Source organism: Somniosus microcephalus, chromosome 5 (genome assembly GCF_052327205.1).
Source record: "Somniosus microcephalus isolate GS21.2 chromosome 5, FLI_Smic_1.0, whole genome shotgun sequence".
Classification (NCBI taxonomy): Eukaryota; Metazoa; Chordata; class Chondrichthyes; order Squaliformes; family Somniosidae; genus Somniosus; species Somniosus microcephalus.
The window spans coordinates 147,168,836-147,193,910 of record NC_140991.1 but is presented as its reverse complement, the minus strand read 5'-3'; the positions used below and the strand labels follow the sequence as shown (position 1 = coordinate 147,193,910).

At 46.8% G+C, this 25,075-nt stretch overlaps 1 protein-coding gene across 1 annotated transcript in view; it reads right to left on the bottom strand.

The window, feature by feature from the left end:
- rpa3 (replication protein A3) overlaps window positions 1–15,715 on the bottom strand; it is a 74,156-nt gene extending 58,441 nt beyond the window's left edge. Inside the window, exon 1 of the mRNA XM_085989361.1 lies at window positions 15,602–15,715. Within this exon, the coding sequence (XP_085845487.1) occupies window positions 15,602–15,715 (114 nt within the window). The remainder of the gene's footprint in view (window positions 1–15,601) is intronic.
- Window positions 15,716–25,075: the final 9,360 nt, after the last annotated feature.

Below are 25,075 nucleotides of genomic sequence, written 5' to 3'. Positions count from 1 at the left end.
GGTTAGAGCTGATCCTGTATCTAGCTCCATTTTAACTGGGGACCCTGCTATTGTGAGGGTAACCCAAATGGTTTGGTAATCCTCTTTGGCAAGTACATTATGTAATTTGAGACAGCTTAGTCTCTTGTTTCCGGAGTCGCTACCGCTATTCTGGTCTTCGGAGCTATTGTCCGTCATCATTTGTACCTTCCTGCACTTTTCTTTATTGATTTTTTGTTTTCTGTCAGTGGATTTATTTTGTCCAGATTGGCATACCCGTGCAATGTGTCCAATCTTACCACATTGCCTGCATGCTTTGCCCTTGAACCAGCAGTCCCTCTGGTTATGGGTGGATCTGCCGCAGCGATAACATCTTCCGAACTCCTGTGTCATTTTATGGGTGCCGAAGTCCTGTGTCTCTTGTTGTATCTCTGCAGCTCCTTTTGCTGCTGCTTCGTATGATACAGCCATACTGAAAGCTTTGCCCAATGTTAAATCTTTTTCAGAAAGCAGTCTTTTTTGTGTTCCTTCACTTAAGAGACCGCAAACAAATTTGTCTCGAAGATAATCCGATAGTCCTGCTCCGAATTGGCAGTACTTTGATAGCTTTCTTAATTCGGTTAGGTAATCAGCGTTACTTTCATTCTTGTGTTGATTTCTCTTGAAGAACGTGAATCGTTCCGCTATCAGCAGCGGTGTTGGGTTTAAATGCTCCTGCAGGGTATCAACAATTTCTTTAAAAGTCTTGTCCTTTGGTTTGGCTGGAGTGATTAAATTTCGTAACAGCCTGTATGTCTTTGCGCCCATTAAGTTCAGAAGTACTGAAGCTTTTTTTTCATCTGTTATTCCATTTGCAGTGCAATAAACCTCTACTCTTTCCACGTATGTGGTCCAATCTTCTATTTCGCCATCAAAAGCCTCAATATTACCAGATTTAGGCATTTCAGAAAAGATATGGTGCTTCCCGCGCTTTTTTTTTTCTCTTTGTAGCAACGATATGGCGCTTCCCGCGCTTTCCCGCCGCTGCTACCGATAACAACGCTGTTTATTCACTGTTGGAGACTCATTCCCGATGGAGGTCTAAACGCTGACCTGCTTGCCGCGCCGGCCGTCTCTCGAGTGCACCCTCCCAGTCCGTTATTGCTTGCCTCCGATTTCGCTGCCTGTCTCAGCTGTAGAGCCCGCCGCTGGAGCTCCAGCCTGACGCCCAGGAAGGATTAGCGCAGTACCTGTCACCAGCTTGGCCAGCTGGTGAAACCACAGTTTCTCTTACTTCCTTGAGTCTTCTGGACGCTGGAGGAATCGATGTCCTTGAGGTGCTGCCGAATTGCAGGTAAGTCCGTTTCCACTTCGTCGCCACTGTAGTGTCCGTGTGTAGATAAAGACACTGAAGACAGGAGTTGGTTCATAGGTATTTACTAAGCAAGTCTGGGGGGGGTTTCCTAAAGGATATACACAATACACAGGCTTATATAGCCCAAGTGGCAATTACCGGCATTACGCACACCTGGGGCTCTTAAAGGCACATACACCATAATTGCTCTTAAAGGCACATACACCACAGTTCCTGTCCAAAATACTTTCACATAAGGTCAGAATTGAGTGTCGCAAGTGGACTATTACTAAAACAGAACAGAATAGTCATTCCACAGGCTCTACATCAAGACATGCTCAAAAGGATTCATGAGGGACACCTCGGAATTGAAAAATGCAAAAGGAGAGCAAGAGACACTGTTTATTGGCCTGGCATAAATAAGGACATTGAGAACATGATAGGCAAATGTGAGACATGTCAGAAACACCAAAACAAACAAACAAAGGAACCAATGATAGTAGCTGACTTACCAACAGCACCATGGCAAAAGGTTGGTATGGACCTCTTTCATTTGAATGGTAAAGAATATCTAATAGTGATTGACTACTATTCTAACTATCCTGAGATGGTGCTGCTCTCAAGCACCACAGCAAGCAATGTCATAATGCATGTGAAATCCATCTTCGCCAGACATGAAATTCCCAGGATTGCCGTTAGCGACAATGGTCCGTGCTTCAACTGTAAGGAGTGGCAACAGTTTGCAGCACATTATGACTTTCAGCACATCACATCCAGTCCTTTGTATGCTCAGTCAAATGGTAAGGCAGAGAAAAGTGTTCAAGTTCTCAAGCAGCTACTGAAGAAAGCGACAGAAAGCAAGTCTGATCCTTATCTCGCCCTGCTGAGCTACCGAGCCTCACCTTTAGACTGTGGTTCTTCACCTGCTGAACTACTAATGGGTCACAAGTTGCGCACCACGCTACCCTGCTGTGCAAAAGAACAGCAAAGTAAGGAACTGAGACAGAGACTTCAACTGTTAAAGCTGAAACAGAAATCATACTATGACAAGTCATCCAAAACTCTAAAACCATTGACAAGGGATGGTGTTGTCAGGATTGAGGATCCAGATGCATGGAACAGGAAAGCTACAGTTCTTGAGGAAGTACGACCAAGGTCATACACTGCTAGAACTGAGGAAGGACAGATTCTCAGGAGGAACCGCCGTTCCCTCCTGAAAACACAAGAAATTATCCAAGAGCAGATTGATGACAATGCAGCAACTGAATCTTGTCATTCACCACCAGAACAATCTCATGAAAACACATCAGACTTACACGTGCTGAGAAGATCCACACGTGAAGTAAAAAAGCCTGATAGACTTAATCTTTGAGTACGAAGAAAAACTATATTGAAAATGTATTGACTGTTGTGAAAATGTTTATGTTTATAGAGCACTAACAAAAGTGTTACTGATATCATCTTTATCGTTTTTCTTGAAAGTTGATTGATATTGATTTTGTTAACCTCAAAGAAAGGGGGATGTAATGATCAATAACATGTCATTCTGGAGTGGTACACTAGATGGAGCCGTAGAGCTGTATAGAGGTGTATATTTAGTTGTATGTGTTTAAGACTACACTACCCACGATGCACTAGGCTACCCAGGAGGCAGTAGTCAAGATGGAAGCCTGCACACAGAAGTACACATGCTGAATCTCTACAGATGCTGTACCTAGAGAACGTGTACTGAATAAATGTCTAGCTAGAAGCTAGCTGTTCATAATAAGAATGTCTAGTTATTAATGAGCATAACACCCACCACTGCCACTCCGCCATTGCCCTTGTCGCTACCAAGTGTAGCAGTTTGATTCTTTGAAGAATAAATGTAACTACATTTTAGTTGTCACAAGGCACCTGATACAAAAGAACCTTGCTTCATAGCAGCTCTCCCTGTTGGTGTTCACTCCAGGCGCTAAGGTAAGTGGCAAGAATCAAGTGGCAAGTGAGGGTTGCACTCTCACTGACGTCACGATCCACTTGACGTTGACATTCCCACTGATACCTCCTACCAGCAGCACTACAGGGGGATGGGATTTGGCGTGCAATGCTGGATTTGCTTCGCTCTGGTGATACTGGTCTAACGGGAGGCACTAAAGGGACAAATTTTTCCTCCATTGTCTTTTGTCCACACCACTAACATTCATTCCCTAGCCACTGACTCCGTCCCTCTCCCTGGCAACTTACTGAGGCTGAAGCAGACTGTTTGCAACCTTGGTGTTGTATTTGACCCAGAGATGAACTTCCGACCACATATCCACGCCATCACTACGACTGCCTACTTCCACCTCCGTAACAACGCCCGACTCCACCCCTGACTCTGCTCATCTGCTGCTGAAACCCTCATCCATGCCTTTTTTACCTCTAGACGTGACTATTCCAACACACTCCTGGCCGACCACCCATCTTCCACTTTACGTAAACTTGAGCTCATTCAAAACTCTGCTGCCTGTATCCTAACTCGCACCATGTCAGATTCACCATCACCCAGTGGTCGCTGACCTACATTGGCTCCCGGTTGAACAACACCTCGAATTTAAAATTCACATCCTTGTTTTCAAATCGCGCCATGGCCTCGCCCCCCTCCCTATCTCTGTAACATTCTCCTGCCCTACAACCATAGAATCATAGAAATTTATAGCACAGAATGAGGCTATTTGCCCCATTGTGTCTGTGCCGGCTGAAAAAGAGCTATCCAGCCTAATCTCCAGCTCTTGGCCCGTAGACCTGTAGGTTATGGCACTTCAAGTACATATCCAAGTACTTTTTAAATGTGATGAGGGTTTCTGCCTCTACCACCCTTTCAGGCAGTGAGTTCCAGACCCCCATCACCCTCTGGGTGAAAAACGTTCTCCTCAACTCCCCTCTAATCCTTCTACCAATTACTTTAAATCTATACCCTCTGGTTATTGACCTCTCTGCTAAGGGAAGTAGGTCATTCCTATCCACTCTATCTAGGCCCCTCCTAATTTTATACACCTCAATCAAGTCTCCCCTCAGCCTCCTCTGTTCTAAAATTCTCCAGTCCTGGCAACATCCTCGTAAACCTCCTTTGTACCCTCTCCAGTGCAATCACATCTTTCCTATAATGTGGTGACCAGAACTGTACACAGTACTCGAGCTGTGGCCTAACTAGTGTTTTATACAATTCAAGTATAACCTCCCGGCTCTTATATTCTATGCCTTGGCTAATAAAGGAAGATATCTCTTTACGCCTACTTAACCACTTTATCTATCTGTCCTGCTACCTTCAAGGACATGTACTCCAAGGCCCCTCTGTTCCTCTATGCTTCTCAGTATCCTACCATTCATTGAGTATTCCCTTGCCTTGTTAGCTCTTCCCAAATGCATTACCTCACACTTCTCTGGATTGAATTCCATTTGCCACTTTCTGCCCACCTGACCAGTCCCTTGAGATCTTCCTGCAGTCTACAGCTTCCTTCCTCACTATCAACCACACAGCCAATTTTTGTATCATCTGCAAACTTCTTAATCATGCCCCTACATTGAAGTCTAAATCATTGATGTATACCACAAAAAACAAGGGATCTAATCCTGAGCCCTGTGGGACCCCACTGGAAAGAGCTTTCCAGTCACAAAAACACTCGTCGCTCACAAAAACCCTCCGAGATATCTGTGCTCCTCCAATTCTGGCCTCTTGCGCATCCCCAATTTAAATCACACCGCCGTGCCTTCAGCTGCCCAGGCCCTAAGCGCTGAAATTACCTCACTGTACCTCTCCGTCTCTACCTCTCTTTCCTCTTTTAAGACACTCCTCAAAACCTACTTCTTTGACCAAACTTTTGATCATCTGCTCTAATATAACCTTATGTGGCTCGTTGTCAAATTTTGTTTGATATTGCTCCTGTGAAGCATCTTGGGACATTTTACTACATTAAAGGTGCTATATAAATGCAAGTTATGGTTGTAGGTACCTCTGCTTCAAAAGGGAGGCTGCCACTTAACTATGCATCTTGTAGAGGCTATAGACAATTTCTACCGCATGAGTGGCTCCTTCTGTGATGTGAACGTTGCTACTGGATTAAATTTTTATGCTGCTGGATCATTCCAATCCACCACTCGCAACACATGTAAAGTTAGTCAGCCAGCTGTCCACAGATGCATCAAGCAAGTGAGAGAGGTTTTATTTGCAAGGAACAACACATTCATCACTTTCCCTGTGGAAAGGCCGCATCAACTTGATTGAGGAGGGCTAGCCCTGATAATAAAGGATGGCATAAAGACAGTAGAGAGAAAGGATCTTGACTCAGAAAACCAAGAAATAGAATCAGTTTGGGTGGAGCTAAGTAACAGCAAGGGGCAAAAAACATTGGTGGGAGTTGTTTATCAGCCCCCAAACAGTAGTTGTAATGTAGGGCAGAGTATAAATCAGGAAATTAGAGGCGCATGTAACAAGGGTATTACAGTAATCATGGGGGACTTTAATCTACATATAGACTGGGCAAACCAAATTTGCAGTAATAGTGTGGAGGGCGAGTTCATGGAATGTATACAAGATAGTTTTCTAGATCAGAATGTTGAGGAACCAACTAGGGAACAGGCTATTTTAGATCTAGTATTGTGCAATGAGAAAGGGTTAATTAATAATCTTATAGTAAAGAGGCCTTTAGGGAAGGGTGGCCATAGTATGATAGAATTTTATATTGAGTTTGAAAGTGATTTAGTTAAGTCCAAATCTAAAGTTTTCAATCTAAACAAAGCAAACTACGTAGGTATGAGGGGCAAGTTGGCGAAGGTAGATTGGGAAACTACATTAAAAGGTATGATGGTAGACAAGCAATGGATACCATTTAAAGAATTAATACATAATTTACAACAAATATACATTCCTTTAAGGCACAAAAATCCCACAGGAAAAGTGGTCCAACCATGGCTAACAAGAGAAGTTAAAGATAGTATTAGATCAAAGCAAGAGGCTTATAATGTTTCCAAAAAGAATAGTAAGCCTGAGGATTGGGAAGATTTCAGAATTCAGCAAAGGAGGACCAAGAAATTGATAAGGAAAGAGAAAATAGAATATGAGAGTAAATTAGCAAGAGACATAAAAACAGACTGTAAACATTTCTATAGGTATGTAAATAGGAAGAGATCGTGAAAGTAAATGTGGGTCCATTAGAGGCAGAGACTGGAGAAATTATAATGGGCAATAAGGAAATGGCAGAGACATTAAACAAATACTTTGGGCTGGAATTTATGACTGGAGACGTGTTGGAGGCGGGACTGCTGCTTGCCTGGTTTCAGTCCTGCCTCCATCAGCCTCTGGCAAACCAGTGGGATCTTCCCTTGATTGATCTTGTTAATTCCGCCCGGTGGGCTCAGCAGGCCAATTAGGGGGAAGTCAGTGACAGAGCACGTCAATGTATGACGTGTCATCTGTCAAGAATTTTTGAAAGAAGAAATGTCATAGGTTGACAGCTCTGTGAAGCTATCAAACACTGACATTCTGTGTAGTTTGATGAGCCCTTGTGTTCAGGACTCATCAAACCTTTCTACTTTGTAGAAATCAGATGACTGTTGGATCAGAGGATCCAACAGCCAGTCTGTGATCTCTACAATGGAGATATCGGGACTCCGACTCCACAGTGGCTGAAGGCTGTAGGCAGAAACAAAGGTAAGATAACATTTTCTAACACTTTACACTCACCTCACATACTTACCACTCCACACTTGCACACATCACTCACCTCTACATTGCACTTTCAGACCCCTCCGACCCCCACAGACCTACTCACCTCTTACACCCTGGCGGAGTTCCCCGAGGTCAGGAAGCCCGCACTTCAGCACGAAAAATGGGGATAATCCTATTTTCTGCCTGTTAACTACCTGTTAACAGGCAGTTAATGGGCTTTAATCCCTTCCTGCCTCCAAGGAGGCGGGACCTGGGGCAGGACAGCTTCCCACCTCCTGGCAAGAGGGCACGGAGGCAGGTTGGGGCCGGGTTTGTCACCCGCCCCCAAATTCTGCAACTTTCCCGGCAGTCCCGCCTCCATACCCGCCTCCTTGGGGCTGAGAAAATCCAGCCCTTTGTATCTGTCTTCACGGTAGAAGGCACAAAAAACCTTCTGGAAATAATGGAGAACCAAGGGTCTAGAAAGAATGAGGAACTTAAAGAAATCAGTATAAGTAAAAACATGGGGGGGGGGTGAAATTCGGTATTGCCCCGTTTGGGGCGCTAACTTTTAAAAGTTGAAAAAATTAGTGCCAGGCACTAATGGTTTTCAACTTTTAAAAACTTCACTTTTGCGCTCCAGGAAGGAAGTGGAGCAGTAAATCAAGGGCTCCACTTCCTTCCTGGAACACAACAGGCATCAGGCGGGGCGGTAGGTGTGCAGTGGGCCGTGCAGCGCTGCCGCGTTGGAAAGTTCTTCCCTCCCTTAAAGAGATGGGCCATCGCTGCAGGCTCTGCAAGAAGAAACCTTACCTGGTCCCCGACGGCAGCCGTGATCCAGCCTGATCAGCCCGATTCACTGCAGCAGAGTGTCGGGCTGATCAATCGCTGGTGAAGAGAAATGTGAAAAAAAGATAAAGAGCATGTCACAATTTTTTCCACTTACCTCGGCCACCTCGCCTTTAAGTATCACCCCCGAAGTGCCCGGCCTCCCGATGAACGCCTCCTGCAGCTGCTGGTGTTTTCGCCCGGCGATGCTGCAGGGGTGGAATCAAAGTTTGGGTTCGTGGCGCTACTGGGGCGATGCGCATGGCGATGATCTATGGCGATGATGTCACGATCTCCGGGTGAAGGAGATCAGGGCGCAATGTCATACCGCTACCGCAAACCTCCCGCCAAATATAACGGGAGTCGATCTTCTCGCCGCGCCCAGCCGGTAAATGTTTAGCGCCCCGTTATCGCCCCCCCGGAGGCGATAATGGGAGGCGCTAAGGAAGCCAATTTCTAGCCCCCAGTGCTGGAGAAATTAATGTGACTAAGTGGCGACAAATCCCCTGGACCTGATGTCCTGCATCCTAGGGTTTTAAAAAAGGTAGCTGCAGAGATAGTTGATACACTGGTATTAATCTTCCAGAATTCCCTAGATACTAGAACAGTCCCCATGGATTGGAAGGTAGCAAACATAACCTTGCTATTTACGAAAGGAGGAAGAGAAAAAACGGGGAACTATAGGCCATTTAGCCTGACATCAGTAGTAGGCAAAATGCTAGAATCTATTATTAGGGACGTGGTAACAGGGCACTTAGATTAGGCAGAGTCAACATGGTTTTATGAAAAGGACACTGTTGACAAATCTGTTAGAGTTTTTTGAAGATGTAACTAATAGGATCTACAAGGCACAAGTAAGGAGTGTGATGGAATGCTCTCCACTTGCCTGGATGAGTGCAGCTCCAACAACATTCAAGAAGCTCGACACAATCCAGGACAAAGCTGCCCATTTCATTGGCACCCCATCCACCACCTTAAACATTCACTCCCACCACCACTAGCGCACCGTGGCTGCAGTGTGTACCAGCTACAAAATGCACTGCAGCAACTCACCAAGGCTTCTTCGGCAGCACCTCACAAACCCGCGACCTCTTCCACCTAGTAGGACAAGGGCAGCAGGCGCATGGGAACACCAGCTCCTCCAAGTTCCCCTCCAAGTCACACACCATCCAGACTTAGAAGTATATCGCTGATCCTTCATCATCGCTGGGTCAAAATCCTGGAACTCCCTACCTAACAGCACTGTGGGAGTACCTTCACCACACGGACTGCAGCGGTTCAAGAAGGCGGCTCACCACCACCTTCTCTGGGGCAATTAGGGATAGGCAATAAATGCTGGCCTTGCCAGCAACGCCCACTTCCCATAAACGAATAAAAAAAATAAGGGGGAACCAGTGGACGTAATGTATTTGAATTTTCAAAAAGCATTCGATAAGGTGCCACCCAAGAGGCTATTACACAAAATTAGGACTCATGGGATTGGGGGTAATATATTAGCATGGATTGAGGATTGGTTAATGGACAGAAAACAGAGAGTAGGAATAAACGGGACTTTTTTGGGTTGGCAGGCTGTAACTAGTGGGGTACCGCAAGGATCAGTGTTTGGGCCTCAGCTATTCACAATCTATATTAATGACTTATATGTAGGGACTGAGTGTAATGTAAGGGTTTGGGGCTTCTTTAAACTGGTTTAAAGTAATTTTCCTGGTCTTGCAGCCTTTGCCTGCACTCAGACCAATTTACAAATATAACCAATTTTAAAACAGCGGTTTCGAATCGCTACCCCACCTTCCAGTTCTGACTGCAGGGCTTATAATTATTGATATTAAAACAGACACGTAGTTTGGATAAGAGAAAAAAAATCAAGTTTTATTAACTAAAAGAAACTATAATCAAAATATCAAACTATACCACACGAACACAGTAATTACAGTAAAACTATATAACGGGGTTGCAGATGGCAAAAACGAGGGATACAATGGCTACAATGTTATTTAAACAATCTTAGCAATTCCCTTCAATCACCATCCCCCAAACTCCTGCTAGGTTGCCTTGTTGAGGAGTCAGAACACCCTGCTCACCTGTGGTCCAGCGAAGTAAGAGAGAGAGCTAGCTTCTCAGCCGCTATCTTTATACCTGGTGAGGCCCCTGCCGTTCTGCCTTGCAAGGGCTGTGTGCAAAATTCCCCACCCAAAAGGGTCCAATACACAAGAGAAAGCTGTGATTGGCTAACTCAAAGTGGTTAGACTGGGTTAATGTGTCTTCCGGAGCTCCCTGGGCTGAAACAAAAGGGAGATACAACTGCTCTATTGTCCAGTGCTGGGTGATTTAAAACCCATTCAAATGTTAAACATTTCCCATTCAAGGTACAAAAGTCTCTTCTGCAGTTTAGATGTATCCACTCGATATACAAACAAATGCTAATAGCATTCAATTGCTTTGTAAACAAAGCATTGTCCTTTGTCTTCAGCCATGTGGTGACAGCCATTTTTATCCTTGGAAATTTAAAAGCACACCGCCCAGGGATTCTTTCATCAAAAAAATTAATCTTCAGAACTGTAAATTATTGTGCATTCTTACAGTCCTCCCTTGGATACTTCCAGCTTGCTTGTAGTATCCTCTTGAAGAAATGAGCAATAATTTCTGACCCCTCACAAACAACCATCCCCTGTATTTACCTAATAGCTATCTGCCACTGATCCCCGTCCCATCTATTGCCCTTTAATTCAAGAAAAAAACCATGGTACGGTTGGCATCTTACAGATACTTCAGTTTTCAATAAGGGGTCTCATACTCCTACACGCTTGTAAAATTATACAGTGTAAACCAAATTTACAATCACTTTTTTACCTCATAAGTTATTACAAAATGTTGCAATCTTAGTTACACAATGTAATCAAAACGATCCCAAGCACGGAGAGGGTCCTACGCCTCTGCTCAACTTGGAGTTGTCACAAACTGGTCCCAAGCACGGAGAGGATCCTACGCCTCTGCTCAACTTGGGGCTGCAACACAAAATACAAAAAAATCATTAAACAACATGCTTAAATGGACCCCGATCATCACGTGCCGATGATGGGTCGCAAAATTCAAGTGGGCATCGCTCCTCCTACTCGGGCAGTAAAAGTACCTTCCACCCCCCTTTGATTGTCTTAAACATTAAAACAGGCAGAATGGATTTACCGACCAGCCTGCTCCGCCAGCCCCGAACTGTTCCCTTGTCCCTTTGTGGAGGCGGGGTACCCCTCACGTTTAAAATTACCTTGGCACAGACCGAGACCGGGGAGTATGGGATCTCATGACTCCCAGTCCCTCCCCCTCCCGTCTTCCCTCAACTGGCTGCAGAAAATGATGGGTGCCTGTGTGGCGGCTCTCCCTGGCCCCACACTGATCCGGCCACCCACTCATCCTTCCCAGCCACACCTACCCTCACTTTGCCCGTGGGCCCCCGGGCAAGTTCCTCCCTCCCCTGACCGCACCCACGTGACTCTTGGGTCTCCCCCTCCTCTATACAATCATCCCGGGCCATCACCACCCACCCCCGGGGAACGCGTCCCTATCACAAGGCGCCCGCGCTTCCCCATCGTGACTCCTCAACAGTGAGGTCTCCCGCACGTGAACTTCGGTCAGGATAGTGCTGGGTTAGGGGCCGTGCCCGACCCAGCTGGAGCCATCTCCTCCCCGTAGGAGGAGTAGGCAAATTCCTCCGGACCCTGTCCGGTTTTTCCCGAAGGTCGCTGCGGGGTCTCCTGGATTCGTCCAGTGGCGAGGTGATCCCCAACATTCCGTATCTTCATTCGATGTCCAGCTCGGGCTGGGCGAACATGGCTGCTTCATTTTCCCATCTCCTGCAAAAACTTAAAAGGGACATGCAGCCAGGTCTCACTGACCTGCTGCCTTAGGTGGAGACATGGTCGGGTCCCTCGACCTCGGACCAAAAATACAAACATTTGGCACACATGTAAACTTAAACTCTTTGCACTTTAACTTAAAACTAGTTAAATCAACAAAACTTAAAATACACCTTAAAAGCACGCTATATACACACACATAGCTATAATACAGATGCCGCCCGTCTCCGGACGGCCAGACTAATCTCTGGCACTGTCGCAGATTGCTGCTGGCTGCAGCGAAGCTGGACTGCCTCCTGTCTCTGGTCCCTCGCAGCTTATGGCTGTTGAGTGGGGACTCCTGTTCTCTGGCTTCTCCCTGGCTCGGGAGGCCGCCCTACTCCACTGTAAAGTGGGTGACCATGCTTTCTTAGGCTGGGGCACCCGCTGAGACCTTCTGAGGGGTGTCTCTATGGGGGAAACTTTGGCTGGCGGACCCTGAGCTTGGGTCACAGCCCCAGCTGGCTGGGAACCTTCTCCCCCATGTCCAAATAGCCCGCACTTTATAATGTACCTGGCAGCCTGCCGGTGCAAATCTCTCTCTGGGTTTGTCTGCTCTTCCCTGCCCACTCCTGTGCTGGGGGCAGGTATACTCTCACCACCCGCTGCTGGTGGCTGGAAATTTTCCTCCCCATGTTTAAAACCTGGTGTCAGCTCCCTCCCTATGTCTCCTGCAAAAGGGATTGCTATCCCTGCCCCCCCAGGGTCCCACATCATGGCGGGACCACTCTAGAAGCTGGCTGAGAAGCTGGTCCCTTTAAACAGGCCACAGTGCCTGTCTTTACAGGCGGTGAACTTGAACTTGCATGGACAGCAAACTCATGTTCCCTCACCCAGGTGGCTTTAACTGGGGAATTTTGGACCTGCCTTTTTTCTGGGGCCAAAACTATCCCCTGTGTGCCTCCCTTGTCCCAGATTTCTGCTACTGGACCTGCTCTACAGGGGTCCCAGAACTCTCCTTTCCTGTTCCCTGGCTTAAACAGCTTACTCTGAATATGAATGGCTCCTCCCCCCACACAAGCCACAGTGCTTGCCTGTGAACTCGAACATGCTGTGGGCTGAGGATTCCTATTCTCAGGCTCACTCCTCACGGGCGGACCGTACCTCCGTTGTTGGAGAGGGTACACTGGTCCTGGTCCCCGCCTGCCTAGCGGGACCTGCTGGTGTTCTTCTACCACCCCATTGTCCACCCCTCCTCGCTGCCAGAGCCCCTCAAGACTCGGAGCTGTGGGCTGCGGTCTTGGGGTCTCTAATTCCCAATCCAGCACCGTTCTGGGTGCTGCCTGTGGGATGGTTCTACTTGGGCTGCCAGTAAAGTCCGGCTGACCTGCCTTCAGGCTGATCATGCAAATCATTCCCTTTGATGCCTTTAAAGCCATGTTAAGGCTTTCTATCTCTGCCCTACAGGGGCCATGAACTGCTTCACCAAACCTGGCATTCTCTTCCCGCAGTCTCATCTCATTTTCCCTGGCCTCAGTGATTTGGTACTTTAGGAATTCTATCTCGTTTCTCGCATGGCTCTCTCCCTCGCTAGCTTCTTGGGTGAGGTGTGCATTCTCCTCTTGTAGCCTCATCTCTCTGTCCCTCACCTCTGTGACTTCCTGCACAGGGTGCTCTATAAATGCCTGGCATTTCGTGACCTCTAGTGTGAGGCGTGCATTCTCTTCCCGCACCCTCATACCACTAGCTCTGGCCTCATACACCTCTCTGAGGCGTTCTACCTCCGCCTGGCATTTTTCAAGCTGGGACTCCCGATTCTTGCCCTCTTTAAACTCCTCCTGCTCTCCCATCTCACCCTTCCTAGCCCAGCCACCTATACCCCAATAGGTCAGCTTACACACTGCCACTACCTTCCGCAGGGCTGCCCACAGACTGAAAGCAAGAAAGACAATAACTGATGCTTTCTCTAGATCCAGACCACATATCATATCAAAAACGGCCTGCAGTCCTGCCCGCAGTCACCATTGTAAGGGTTTGGGGCTTCCTTAAACTGGTTTAAAGTAATTTTCCTGGTCTTGCAGCCTTTGCCTGCACTCAGACCAATTTACAAATATAACCAATTTTAAAACAGCGGTTTCGAATCGCTACCCCACCTTCCAGTTCTGACTGCAGGGCTTATAATTATTGATATTAAAACAGACACGTAGTTTGGATAAGAGAAAAAAAATCAAGTTTTATTAACTAAAAGAAACTATAATCAAAATATCAAACTATACCACACGAACACAGTAATTACAGTAAAACTATATAACGGGGTTGCAGATGGCAAAAACGAGGGATACAATGGCTACAATGTTATTTAAACAATCTTAGCAATTCCCTTAAATCACCATCCCCCAAACTCCTGCTAGGTTGCCTTGTTGAGGAGTCAGAACACCCTGCTCACCTGTGGTCCAGCGAAGTAAGAGAGCGAGATAGCTTCTCAGCCGCTATCTTTATACCTGGTGAGGCCCCTGCCATTCTGCCTTGCAAGGGCTGTGTGCAAAATTCCCCACCCAAAAGGGTCCAATACACAAGAGAAAGCTGTGATTGGCTAACTCAAAGTGGTTAGACTGGGTTAATGTGTCTTCCGGAGCTCCCTGGGCTGAAACAAAAGGGAGATACAACTGCTCTATTGTCCAGTGCTGGGTGATTTAAAACCCATTCAAATGTTAAACGTTTCCCATTCAAGGTACAAAAGTCTCTTCTGCAGTTTAGATGTATCCACTCGATATACAAACAAATGCTAATAGCATTCAATTGCTTTGTAAACAAAGGATTGTCCTTTGTCTTCGGCCATGTGGTGACAGCCATTTTTATCCCTGGAAATTTAAAAGCACACCGCCCAGGGATTCTTTCATCAAAAAAATTAATCTTCAGAACTGTAAATTATTGCGAATTCTTACAGTAATGTATCCAAGTTTGCTGATGATACAAAGTTAGGTGGGAAAGTAAGATTTGAGGAGGACGCAAAGAGGCTGCAGAGAGATATAGACAGGTTGACTGGGCAAGAACCTGGCAAATGGAATACAGTGTGGGGAAGTGTGAAGTTATCCACTTTGGTAGGAAAAACAAAAAAGCTAAATATTTTTTGATTGGTGAGAGACTGGGAAATGTTTGCATTCAGAGGGACCTGGGTGTCCTTGTACATGAATCACAGAATGTTAACATGCAGGTACAGCAAGCAATTAGGAAAGCAAATGGTATGTTATAATGAAGTCTTACTACAATTATACAGGGCATAGGCGAGGCCACACCTGGAGTATTGTGTACAGTTCTGGTCTCCTTACCTAAGGAAAGACATACTTGCCTTAGAGGGAGTGCAATGAAGGTTCACTAGACTGATTCCTGGGATGAGGGGATTGCGCTATGAGGAGAGATTGAGTAGACCAGACCTATATTCCCTAGAGTTTAGAAGAATGAGAGGTGATCTAATTAAAACATATAAAATTCTTAAGGACCTTGACAGTGTTAATGCTGAGAAAATGTTTCCCCTGGCTGGGGAATCTAGAACACGGGGTCACAGTCTCAGAATAAGGGGTTGGCCATTTAGGACTGAGATGAAGAGAAATTTCTTCACTCAAAGGGTTGTGAATCTTTGGAATTCTCTACCCCAGAGAGCTGTAGATGCTCAGTCATTGAGTATATTCAAGACAGAGGTCAATAAATTTTTGGGAACCAAGGGAATTAAGGGATATGGGGATAGTGCGGGAAGGTGGAGTTGAAGTAGAAGATCAGCCATGATCTGATTGAATGGCGGAGCAGGCTTGAAGGGCCAAATGGCCTACTCCAGCTCCTATTTCTTATGTTCTTATGTTCTTATGAGGCACAAAACCTTCCTGAGTGGCAAAGATCCAAAGAGTGCAGTGCATCATTGATGGCACCCGTGGCCATCTGGACAGCAGGTTCCTGATGGTCCTTTACCACCGGCACTCGCTCCCGCTCACCTATGCACTCTGCGACTTTCTCAAGCACACTAACTTCATCCTCTGGGAGGTGTGCAGCTCTGTTGGTGCTTGCTGCCTTGTTGTAATCCATTGGCAGTACTGACAGGCATAATTAGCAGACAAGGGGCACACAGCATTGCCAATGGCCAGGCTAGATGCCACACATAGGAGGGTTTTTGGATATCTTTTCTTTCTTTTCTTTTCTACTTAACTCTCTGTCACACATTCACATTGCAGTGTGACAACCTGGTGCTGCATTGCGCTGTCACTCATCTACTGCTGCTTACTCCTGCCACTATATGTTAAGCCTCTCCCCTTTTTCTAGGTCTATCAGATGATTCAGGTGTTGCAGTTGCACAGACTGAGGAGGAGAACCTTCCTGAAGATGCACTGCCACTCGCGCTCACCCTTCCAAGCACCAGCAAGGAAAGCAGCACCCTGAATGATATAGATAGCGATTAAAAAAAACAATTCTTTTATTCATTGATGGGATGTGGGCGTCACTGGCTAGGCCTGCATTTAGTGCCCACCCCTAATTGTCCTTGAGAAGATGGTGGTGAGCTGCCTTCTTGAACCGCTGCAGTCCATATGGTGTAGGTACACCCACAATGCTGTTAGGAAGGGAGTTCCAGGATTTTGGCCCAGCGACAGTGAAGGAACGGCGATACAGGTCCAAGTCAGGATGGTGTGTGGCTTGGAGGGGAACTTGTAGGTGGTGATATTCCCATGCGTCTGCTGCCCTTGTCCTTCTAAGTGGTAGAGGTCGCGGGTTTGGAAGGTGCTGTTGAAGGAGCTTTGGCGAGTTGCTGCAGTGCATCTTGTAGATGGTACACACTGCAGTCACAGTGCGCCGGTGGTGGAGGGAGGGAATGTTGAAGGTGGTGGATGGAGTGCCAATCAAGCGGGCTGCTTTATCCTGAATGGTGCCGAGCTTCTTGAGTGTTGTTGGAGCTGCACTCATCCAGGCAAGTGGAGAGTATTCCATCACACTCCTGACTTGTGCCTTGTAGATGGTGGAAAGGCTTTGGGGAGTCAGGAGGCGAGACACTCGCCGCAGAATTCCCAGCCTCAGTATTTATATGGCTGGTCCAGTTCAGTTTCTGGTCAATGGTAACCCCCAGGATGTTGATAGTGGGGGATTCAGCAATGGTAATGCCATTGAATGTCAAGTGGAGATGGTTAGAGTCTCACTTGTTGGAGATGGTCATTGCCTGGCACTTGTGTGGTGCGAATGTTACTTGCCACTTGTCAGCCCAAGTCTGAATGTTGTCCAGGTCTTGCTGCATATGGACACGGACTGCGTCAGTATCTGACGAGTCTCGAATGGTGCTGAACAGTGTGCAATCATTAGCGAACATCCCCATTTCTGACCTTATGATGGAGGGAAGGTCATTGATGAAACAGCTGAAGATGGTTGGGCCTAGGACACTGCCTTGAGGAACTCCTGCAGTGATGTCATGTGATTGAGATGAATGACCTCCAACAACCACAGCCAACTTCCTTTGTGCTAGGTATGATTCCAACCAATGGAGAGTTTTCCCCTTGATTCCCATTGACTTCAGTTTTGCTAGGGCTCCTTGATGCCACACTCGATCAAATGCTGCCTTGATGTCAAGGGCGGTCACTCTCACCTCACCTCTTGAGTTCAGCTCTTTTGTCCATGTTTGGACCAAGGCTGTAATGAGGTCAGGAGCTGAGTGGCCCTGGCGGAACCCAAACTGGGCGTCAGTTAGCAGGTTATTGCTGAGTAAGTGCCGCTTGATAGCACTGTCGACGACACCTTCCATCACTTTGCTGATGATTGAGAGTAGACTGATGGGATGGTAATTGGCCGGGTCGGATTTGTCCTGCTTTTTGTAGACAGGACATACTTGGGCAATTTTCCACATTGCCGGGTAGATGCCAGTGTTGTAGCTGTACTGGAACAGCTTGGCTAGGGGCGCAGCTAGCTCTGGAGTACAAGTCTTCAGTACTATTGCCAGAATGTTGTCAGGGCCCATAGCCTTTGCAGTATCCAGTGTCTTCAGCCATTTCTTGACATCACGTGGAGTGAATTGAATGGGCTGAAGACTGGCATCTGTGATGCTGGGGACCTCAGGAGGAGGCCGAGATGGATCATCCACTCGGCACTTCTGGCTGAAGATAGTTGCAAATGCTTCAGCCTTGTCTTTTGCACTCATGTGCTGGGCTCCACCATCATTGAGGATGGGGATATTTTTGGAGCCTCCTCCTCCTGTTAACTGTTTAATTGTCCACCACCACTCACGACTGGATGTGGCAGGACTGCAGAGCTTTGATTTGATCCGATGGTTGTGAGATCGCTTAGCTCTGTCTATCTATAGCGATTAGAGAGATCTGCATGGGGTGAGTTACTGAGCACCCGGAAAGAGCTCATTGGAGGGCTGGTTCACATCCTACCTCTGCTGAAGAGAACAGATATGTTGACTTTAAGCGCCAAGCCTTTAAATGAAAGATGATTTCTGTGCACCAGCAATTGCTGAATGAATTGGACAGCCTGCCAGGAAGCATCCAGAACATGCTGTGGGATACCATTCCATACTTCAGCAATCTTCTGTGTAAAGAAATTGCTGCTAACCTCTCTCTTAACTCTCTAATGACAGTTTTGTATTGATGACCCCTCATCACTGACTTCCTAAATGGAGGAAACAATCTTTCCTTATTCATTTTATAATAAACCTTCATAATTAAATAAAAACTCTATTAAATCTTCTCTTAAACCTCTCTGTTTCAGTGGAAACAGTCCCGATATCTAAAGTCTGTCCCCATAACTATAGCTTCACACTCCTGGTGTTATCCTAGTGAATCTGCACTGTACACTTACCATGGCTTTTATATCCTTGTTATAATCGGGATCCAAAACTGCACATAGTACAGTACTTAACTGTGGCCTAACCATTGCCTTGTACAACTTTGTCATGGCCCCTTTGTTCTTGTACTCTATAGCCCCAATTTGAACTGTGAATGAGGGGCAAGCATGGGGCTGGAAGGGTGAGTGTCAGGCTCACACTGGCTCACTGACATGAGGCTTTGACCAATTTAACTCTCTGGCCTCATTTAAATACACATGGCAGGATGCCTTCCTGAACCAGGGGGAATCGAGCAGCCCGCCAGACTCTTGCGTGACACTTCTGGGTCCACTCTCTGAACAGTCCTTAAAGCGGGGATACACCTCATAAGGCGAGGTTGCATCCCTGCTTGCATTTCTTGGTGTGCAATTTCATTTGACTGATCTGGGAGCAAGACTTTCCCAAAACTGCAGTACCTGGTAGAGAGAGAGAGAGATGAGCAGAAGAGTTGTTTACTGATTCTCAGATGCCTCTGTGGAGGATTTAATTGAGGAAGCTGGGGCAAAAAGGGAGGTCCCCTTCTCTACCACCTGTAGGAATGTCTCAAAGGCAACAGTGGTCCAGGCCTAGACAGTGTCAAAAGTTCAATGACCTCACAAAAGCAGCAAGGGTGAGTACACCGCTTATGAAGGTCCTGCAAGCAGATTTTAGGGAGCTAGGAAAGAGATTAATAAGCAGGACCTCAAAGGTAGTAATCTCTGAATTACTCCTGGTGCCATGCGCTAGTGAGTACAGAAATAGGAGGATGGAGCAGATGAATGGCTGGCTGGAGAGGTGGTGCAGGAGAGTGGGCTTTAGATTCCTGAGGCATTGGGACCTGTACAAGCCGGACAGGTTGCACCTCAACAGGGCTGGGACCAATATCCTCGCGGGGAGGGTTTGCTCGTGCTTTTGGGGAGGGTTTAAACTAGCTTTTCAGGGGGATGGGAACCTGAACGTAGATTCAGATGGGAGAGAAGCAAAGCTGGAAATGGAAGGCAGTAAATTAGTAAGTGAGTTTGGAAGGCAGAGGAAACAGAGGCTAGAAAATAGACAACAAAGAGGTTTGGCAGTGTTTACTGGTATATACTTCAATGCAAGGAGTCTAGTGAATAAGGCAGATGAGCTGAGGGCACAGATAGACATGCAAAACTATGATATCATGGCTTAAAAATTCGGTTGCTTTGCACCTCCAAAGCAACCAGCACCCGGGCGCAGTGCCGCCAACGCCTCCTACGAAATTCAGCGGGAGGTTAGCGGCGGCGGTAACTATTAGCGCCCTGCGGCGATGACATCATCGCCATGCGCAACGCCCCGCTCACATCCTGGCCACGATCTTTGGTAGCGCCCCCTGACTTACCGCCGGACGCTATGTCCGACGGGGTCAGGGGGGCCTACCTGCGGCTGGGGCGGCGCTAATTAAAGGTGAGGTGCCGGGTGGCCATTTTGTTACTGGCTGCCTGCCAGCACCTGCCCCCGTTGCCGTCCCTGGCCTCCTGAAGAAAGCTCTTGAGTGCCGGGCTCTTTTGCCGGCTCTCTGATCCCGGGTGGTCCAGCTGGGCCCCGGGTCGTGCTGTGCAAGGCCCCTCCCCTTTAAGGCGTAGCGTCTCGATATTCACTCGCAGCGCCCCAAGAGGGAGGCGGGGCACTTCCAGTAGCACCCCGCTTCCCTCTTGGGGTGCTACCGATGAATTTTGGCTGCGGGGGCGTTAATTTTTCGGGGTGTTAAAGTAGCGCCTCAGCGAAATTAGCTCCCCAAAGGGGGCGCGGCTCAATTTTTCCCCCCATAGCTATTACTGAAACGTGGCTGAAAGAAGGGCAGGAATGGCAGCTCAACATTCCTGGTTACAGGGTTTTCAGGCGAGATAGAGAGGGGGATAAAAAAGGAGAGGGGTCGCAATATTAATTAAAGAAACAATTACAGCTGTGAGGAGGGATGATATGTTAAAAGGATCATCAAATGAAGCTGTATGGGTTGAACTGAAGAACGAAAAAGGGGCAATTACACTGCTGGGAGTACTATAGACCCCCAAATAGTCAGAGGGAAATAGAAGAGCAAATATGTAGGCAAATTTCTGAGAAGTGCAAAAATAATAGGGCAGTAATTGTAGGGGAGTTCAACTACCCTAACATTGACTGGGATAGAATCAGTGTGAAAGGTATAGAGGGCGCAGAATTCTTCAAATGCATTTAGGAGAACTTTTTTAGCCAGTACGTAGCAAGTCCAATAAGAGAGAGGGCAGTTCTGGACTTAGTTTAAGGAATGAAGCTGGGCAGGTAGAAGGGGTATCAGTGGGAGAGCATTTTGGTGGTAATGACCATAATTCAGTTAGATTTAGAGTAGTTATGGAAAAGGACAAAGATAGATCAGTAGTAAATGTTAAGTCCGTGAATGATTGAGACACGGACCAGCAGGAGTGAAAACAAACAAATCTTTACTGGTGGAAGTCAATAGTGAAACTAACAAACAGAGACTCTCTAGCGCCTTTTATACAGGGGTGGTCACTGCCGGTACTGCAGTCTGAGACCAGTTATTCTCTTAAAGGTACATACACAACAATTCCTCCCCTTTTAGATAAACAGTACATAACATTCATTTAACAACTAAATGATAACGAATTACAATCACAATTGCTGTTGCTAGATACATTGGTTAAGTTTAAGCAATTATAAGTTCAGTCTTTGAGGAGGCTTCCTGATTCTGTCTGGATAACGCCTCTTTGGGGTATCAGGTTCTTCTGGCAATGTTGCGTCGGGATCAATGTCTTTGTTTGGTTCATCTGCTTCCAATATTACCGGTTCTGCGGTAGCTGTAATTGGAACGTTAATTTCATTACCAGGTGTATCAGATCGTGGTGTGGAGTTGATGTTTTCCAGTGACTCTAGAATCTGGTCAGCATGGCGTCTTACAATGCTCTCCCCAACGTCCACGGTATACATGAGAGGTCCTTGTCATGTACAAATCGTTCCTGGCTGCCATTTCTCAGTGCGGTAGTCCCGGGCCAAAACTGGTTGACCTATCTTAAAACTCCTGGTCGGCCTTTCATTCATATTCTGAAACTGCCTGTTTGCCACATCTCTTCGGACGTTTGGCTTAACCAAATCCAAGCGGCATCGTAGTCTTCGATTGAAGAACATCATGGCTGGAGTTTGGTTGGTAACCGCATATGTCGCATTCCGGTAGGCAAACAAGAAGTTGTCCACCTTGTGTTGTAGGGGTATATCTTCATTACACATTGCCTTGATAGCCTTCTTAAATGTTTGGACAAACCTCTCATCAATCCATTAGTGGCTGGATGATATGGGGCAGATGTGTAATGCTTAACACCATTGTTCTTTAAGAACCTCCGGAACTCTTCAGACACAAACTGTGGTCCATTGTCAGAGCAAATCTGTTCAGGCAGCCCATTCCTGGCGAATATGGTTCGCAAAACTGTGATAGTTTTTCCCGTGGTGGTTGAGGACATTTTTATTACCTCTGGCCACTTTGAATGTGCATCCACCGCAATTAAAAACATCGAGTCCATGAAGGGACCAGCAAAATCAATGTGCACCCGTTGCCATGGAGATGAGGGCCACTCCCATGGATGCAGAGGAGCTTGTGGTGGGGCGTTTTGGACCTTCTGGCATCCTGCACAGCTCTTGGTCATCTCTTTGATTGCTCTATCGATTCCCGGCCACCACACAAACGCTCTGGCTAAGTTCTTCATTTTTACCCCACCCAGATGACCCTCATGAAGCTCATTGAGTACTCTATCCGTCAACTTAGGTGGAATTACTACTCTGGATCCACACATCAAGGTTCCTCTGCACACTGACAGCTGTTCTCTTCTCGGCGAGAATGCTGGCAGCAGTGGTTCGCCATGTGCTGGCCATCCCTTCACCGTTAAATCATAGACCTGTGATAGTGTCAGGTCATTCCGTGTTTCCTTTTCTATGTTTGCATTCGTCACAGGGAGACATTCGACTATGGTCGAGTGGAATAACTCCATTGGATCCACTGCAAGGTCTTCTTCTTCCACCGTCGGCAACGGTAGGCGTGACAATCCATCAGCATTTCCATGCTGTTTTGTTCCTTTGTACTCGATGTCATATTGGTGTGCCCCTAGGAAAAGGGACCATCTCTGCAGCCGCTGTGCCGTCATTATCGGTACGCCCTTCTGAGGGTTGAAAATGGAGACAAGAGGTTGATGATCGGTTAGTAGAGTAAATTTTTGACCGTGCAGATAGTGATTGAACTTCTTCACCCCCCACACTAGGCTGAGGGCCTCTCTGTCAATCTGGGCGTAGTTACGCTCGGCAGAAGTTAACGAGCGTGACGCAAAAGCTATCGGCCTCTCTAAACCATCAAGGAATTTATGTGACAGTACCGCCCCAATGCCATAGGGAGACGCATCACACGCCAGCCTGATTGGCAGTGCTGGGTTGTAGTGAGCCAATACTTCCCTTGAAGTGATTAAGTCCTTACTCTTCTGAAAAGCACGCTTACAATCATCGTTCCATTTCCATGCTACCCCCGTTCGTAGCAGGGCGTTCAGTGGGTGCAGAATTGTCGACAAATTCGGCAAAAACTTATGATAATAATTCACCAATCCGAGGAATGACCTCAGTTGCGACACATTTTCAGGCGCTGGGGCCTTAACAACCGCTTCAATTTTGTCAGGGGACTTATGTAACCCCTCTTCATCAATCACATGGCCACAATACGATATCTGTTTCTTAAAAAATTCGCACTTGGGGCGGTTGGCTCGCAGCCCATGTTCCCGTAGTCTAGTGAGCACCTGTTCTAGGTTGTTAAGGTGTTCACTGTCGTCTTCACCTGTTACAAGGATGTCGTCCAAGTAACACTGAGTCCCCGGAATCCCTTGCAGGACTTGTTCCATCGCTCTTTGCCATATCGCCAGAGCCGATGCTACTCCGAATACCAATCGATGATACTGGTAAAGACCTTTGTGAGTGTTTATCGTGAGATACTTCCTAGAGGACTCTTCAACCTCCATCTGCAAATATGCTTGTGCTAGGTCAATTTTTGTAAAACGCTTCCCTCCAGACAGTGAGGCGAAGATGTCTTCTATCCTTGGAAGAGGATATTGTACTGTGTGAAGGACAGGGTTCACCGTCACCTTGAAATCCCCAGAGATGTGAATCTTCCTTGGCTCTCCGGACTTATTGCTTAACGTTTTCTTCATGACAGGAACGATGGGTGTCGCCCACTCACTCCAGTCGACCTTAGACAACACGCCCGCCTTCTCCAGATTCTCCAGCTCTGCCTCGACGGCTGGGCGAATTGCATATGGTACCGGTCTTGCTTTGAAAAACTTGGGAACTGCATTCTCTTCTATTTTTATCGAGGCGGTTATGCCTTTAAGCGTGCCCAGTTCTTGTTGAAATACCTCTTTGGCATTAGCTAAGATTGTTGACAATCATCCAGGAGTGACGTCTTCATCTTTTTTACCGTCTACCGTCATTGCATGAATGGAATGCCAATCTAAGTTTATCTTCCTGATCCATTCCCATCCCAATAACGGTGGTCCACCATTTGGCAGTATGTAGAGATACAATTTCCGTATTTTCTTGCCATTGTATTCGACAGGCACCCTTATTTTTCTTCTGGGGTATACTTTTGCCCCGTATACGTTGTCAAGATGATGGATGTCTCTCTCAAGGGTATGTGTGAAAATAGCCGCTCGTAGTCTCGTCGATTCATGACGGTTAGCGCTGATCCTGTATCCAATTCCATTTTAACTTGGGACCCTGCTATCATGAGGGTGACCCAAATGGTTTGGTGATCCTCTTTTGCGATTACATTGTGAAGTTTGAGACAGCTTAGTCTCCTGTTTCCGGATTCACTATCGCTCATCTGGTCTTCGGAACTACTGTCCGTCATCTTTTGTACTTTCTTTTACGGTTCCTTAGTAGCCTTTTTGTTGTTGCTGGTCTTCTTCCCAGACCTGCAAACTCGTGCAATGTGTCCAATCTTCCCGCATTGTCTGCATATTTTGTCTTTGGACCAGCAGTCCTTCTGGTCATGGTTAGTTCTGCCACAGCAATAACATTTTGCAAATCCCCGTGTCATTTCGTGGGTGCCGTATTCCTGTGGTTTTTGTTGAATTTCTGCAGCTCCCCTGGCTGCTGCTTCATACGATACTGCCACGCTGAAAGCCTTATCTAGCGTCAGCTCTTTTTCTGAGAGTAATTTCTTCTGTGTTCCTTCACTCAGGAGTCCACAGACAAATTTGTCCCGTAGGGTATCTGCCAGTCCTGCTCCGGACTGGCAGTGCTTTGATAGCTTGCGTAGTTCCATAAGATACTCAGCATTGCTCTCATCTTTGTGCTGAGCTCTCCTGTGGAATTTAAATCTTTCTGCTATCAACAGCGGTGCAGGGTTTAAGTGTTCCTGTAGGACAGCAACAATTTCGTTAAAACTCTTCGCCTTCGGTTTGGCTGGAGTAATCAGGTCCCGCAATAGGCCGTACGTTCTAGCGCCCATTAAGTTTAACAACATCGATGCCTTTTTCCCCTCCGCTATTTCGTTTGCCTCGAAATATACCTCGACTCTTTCCACACACGTGGTCCAGTCCTCTAATGTATTATCAAAAGCAGTG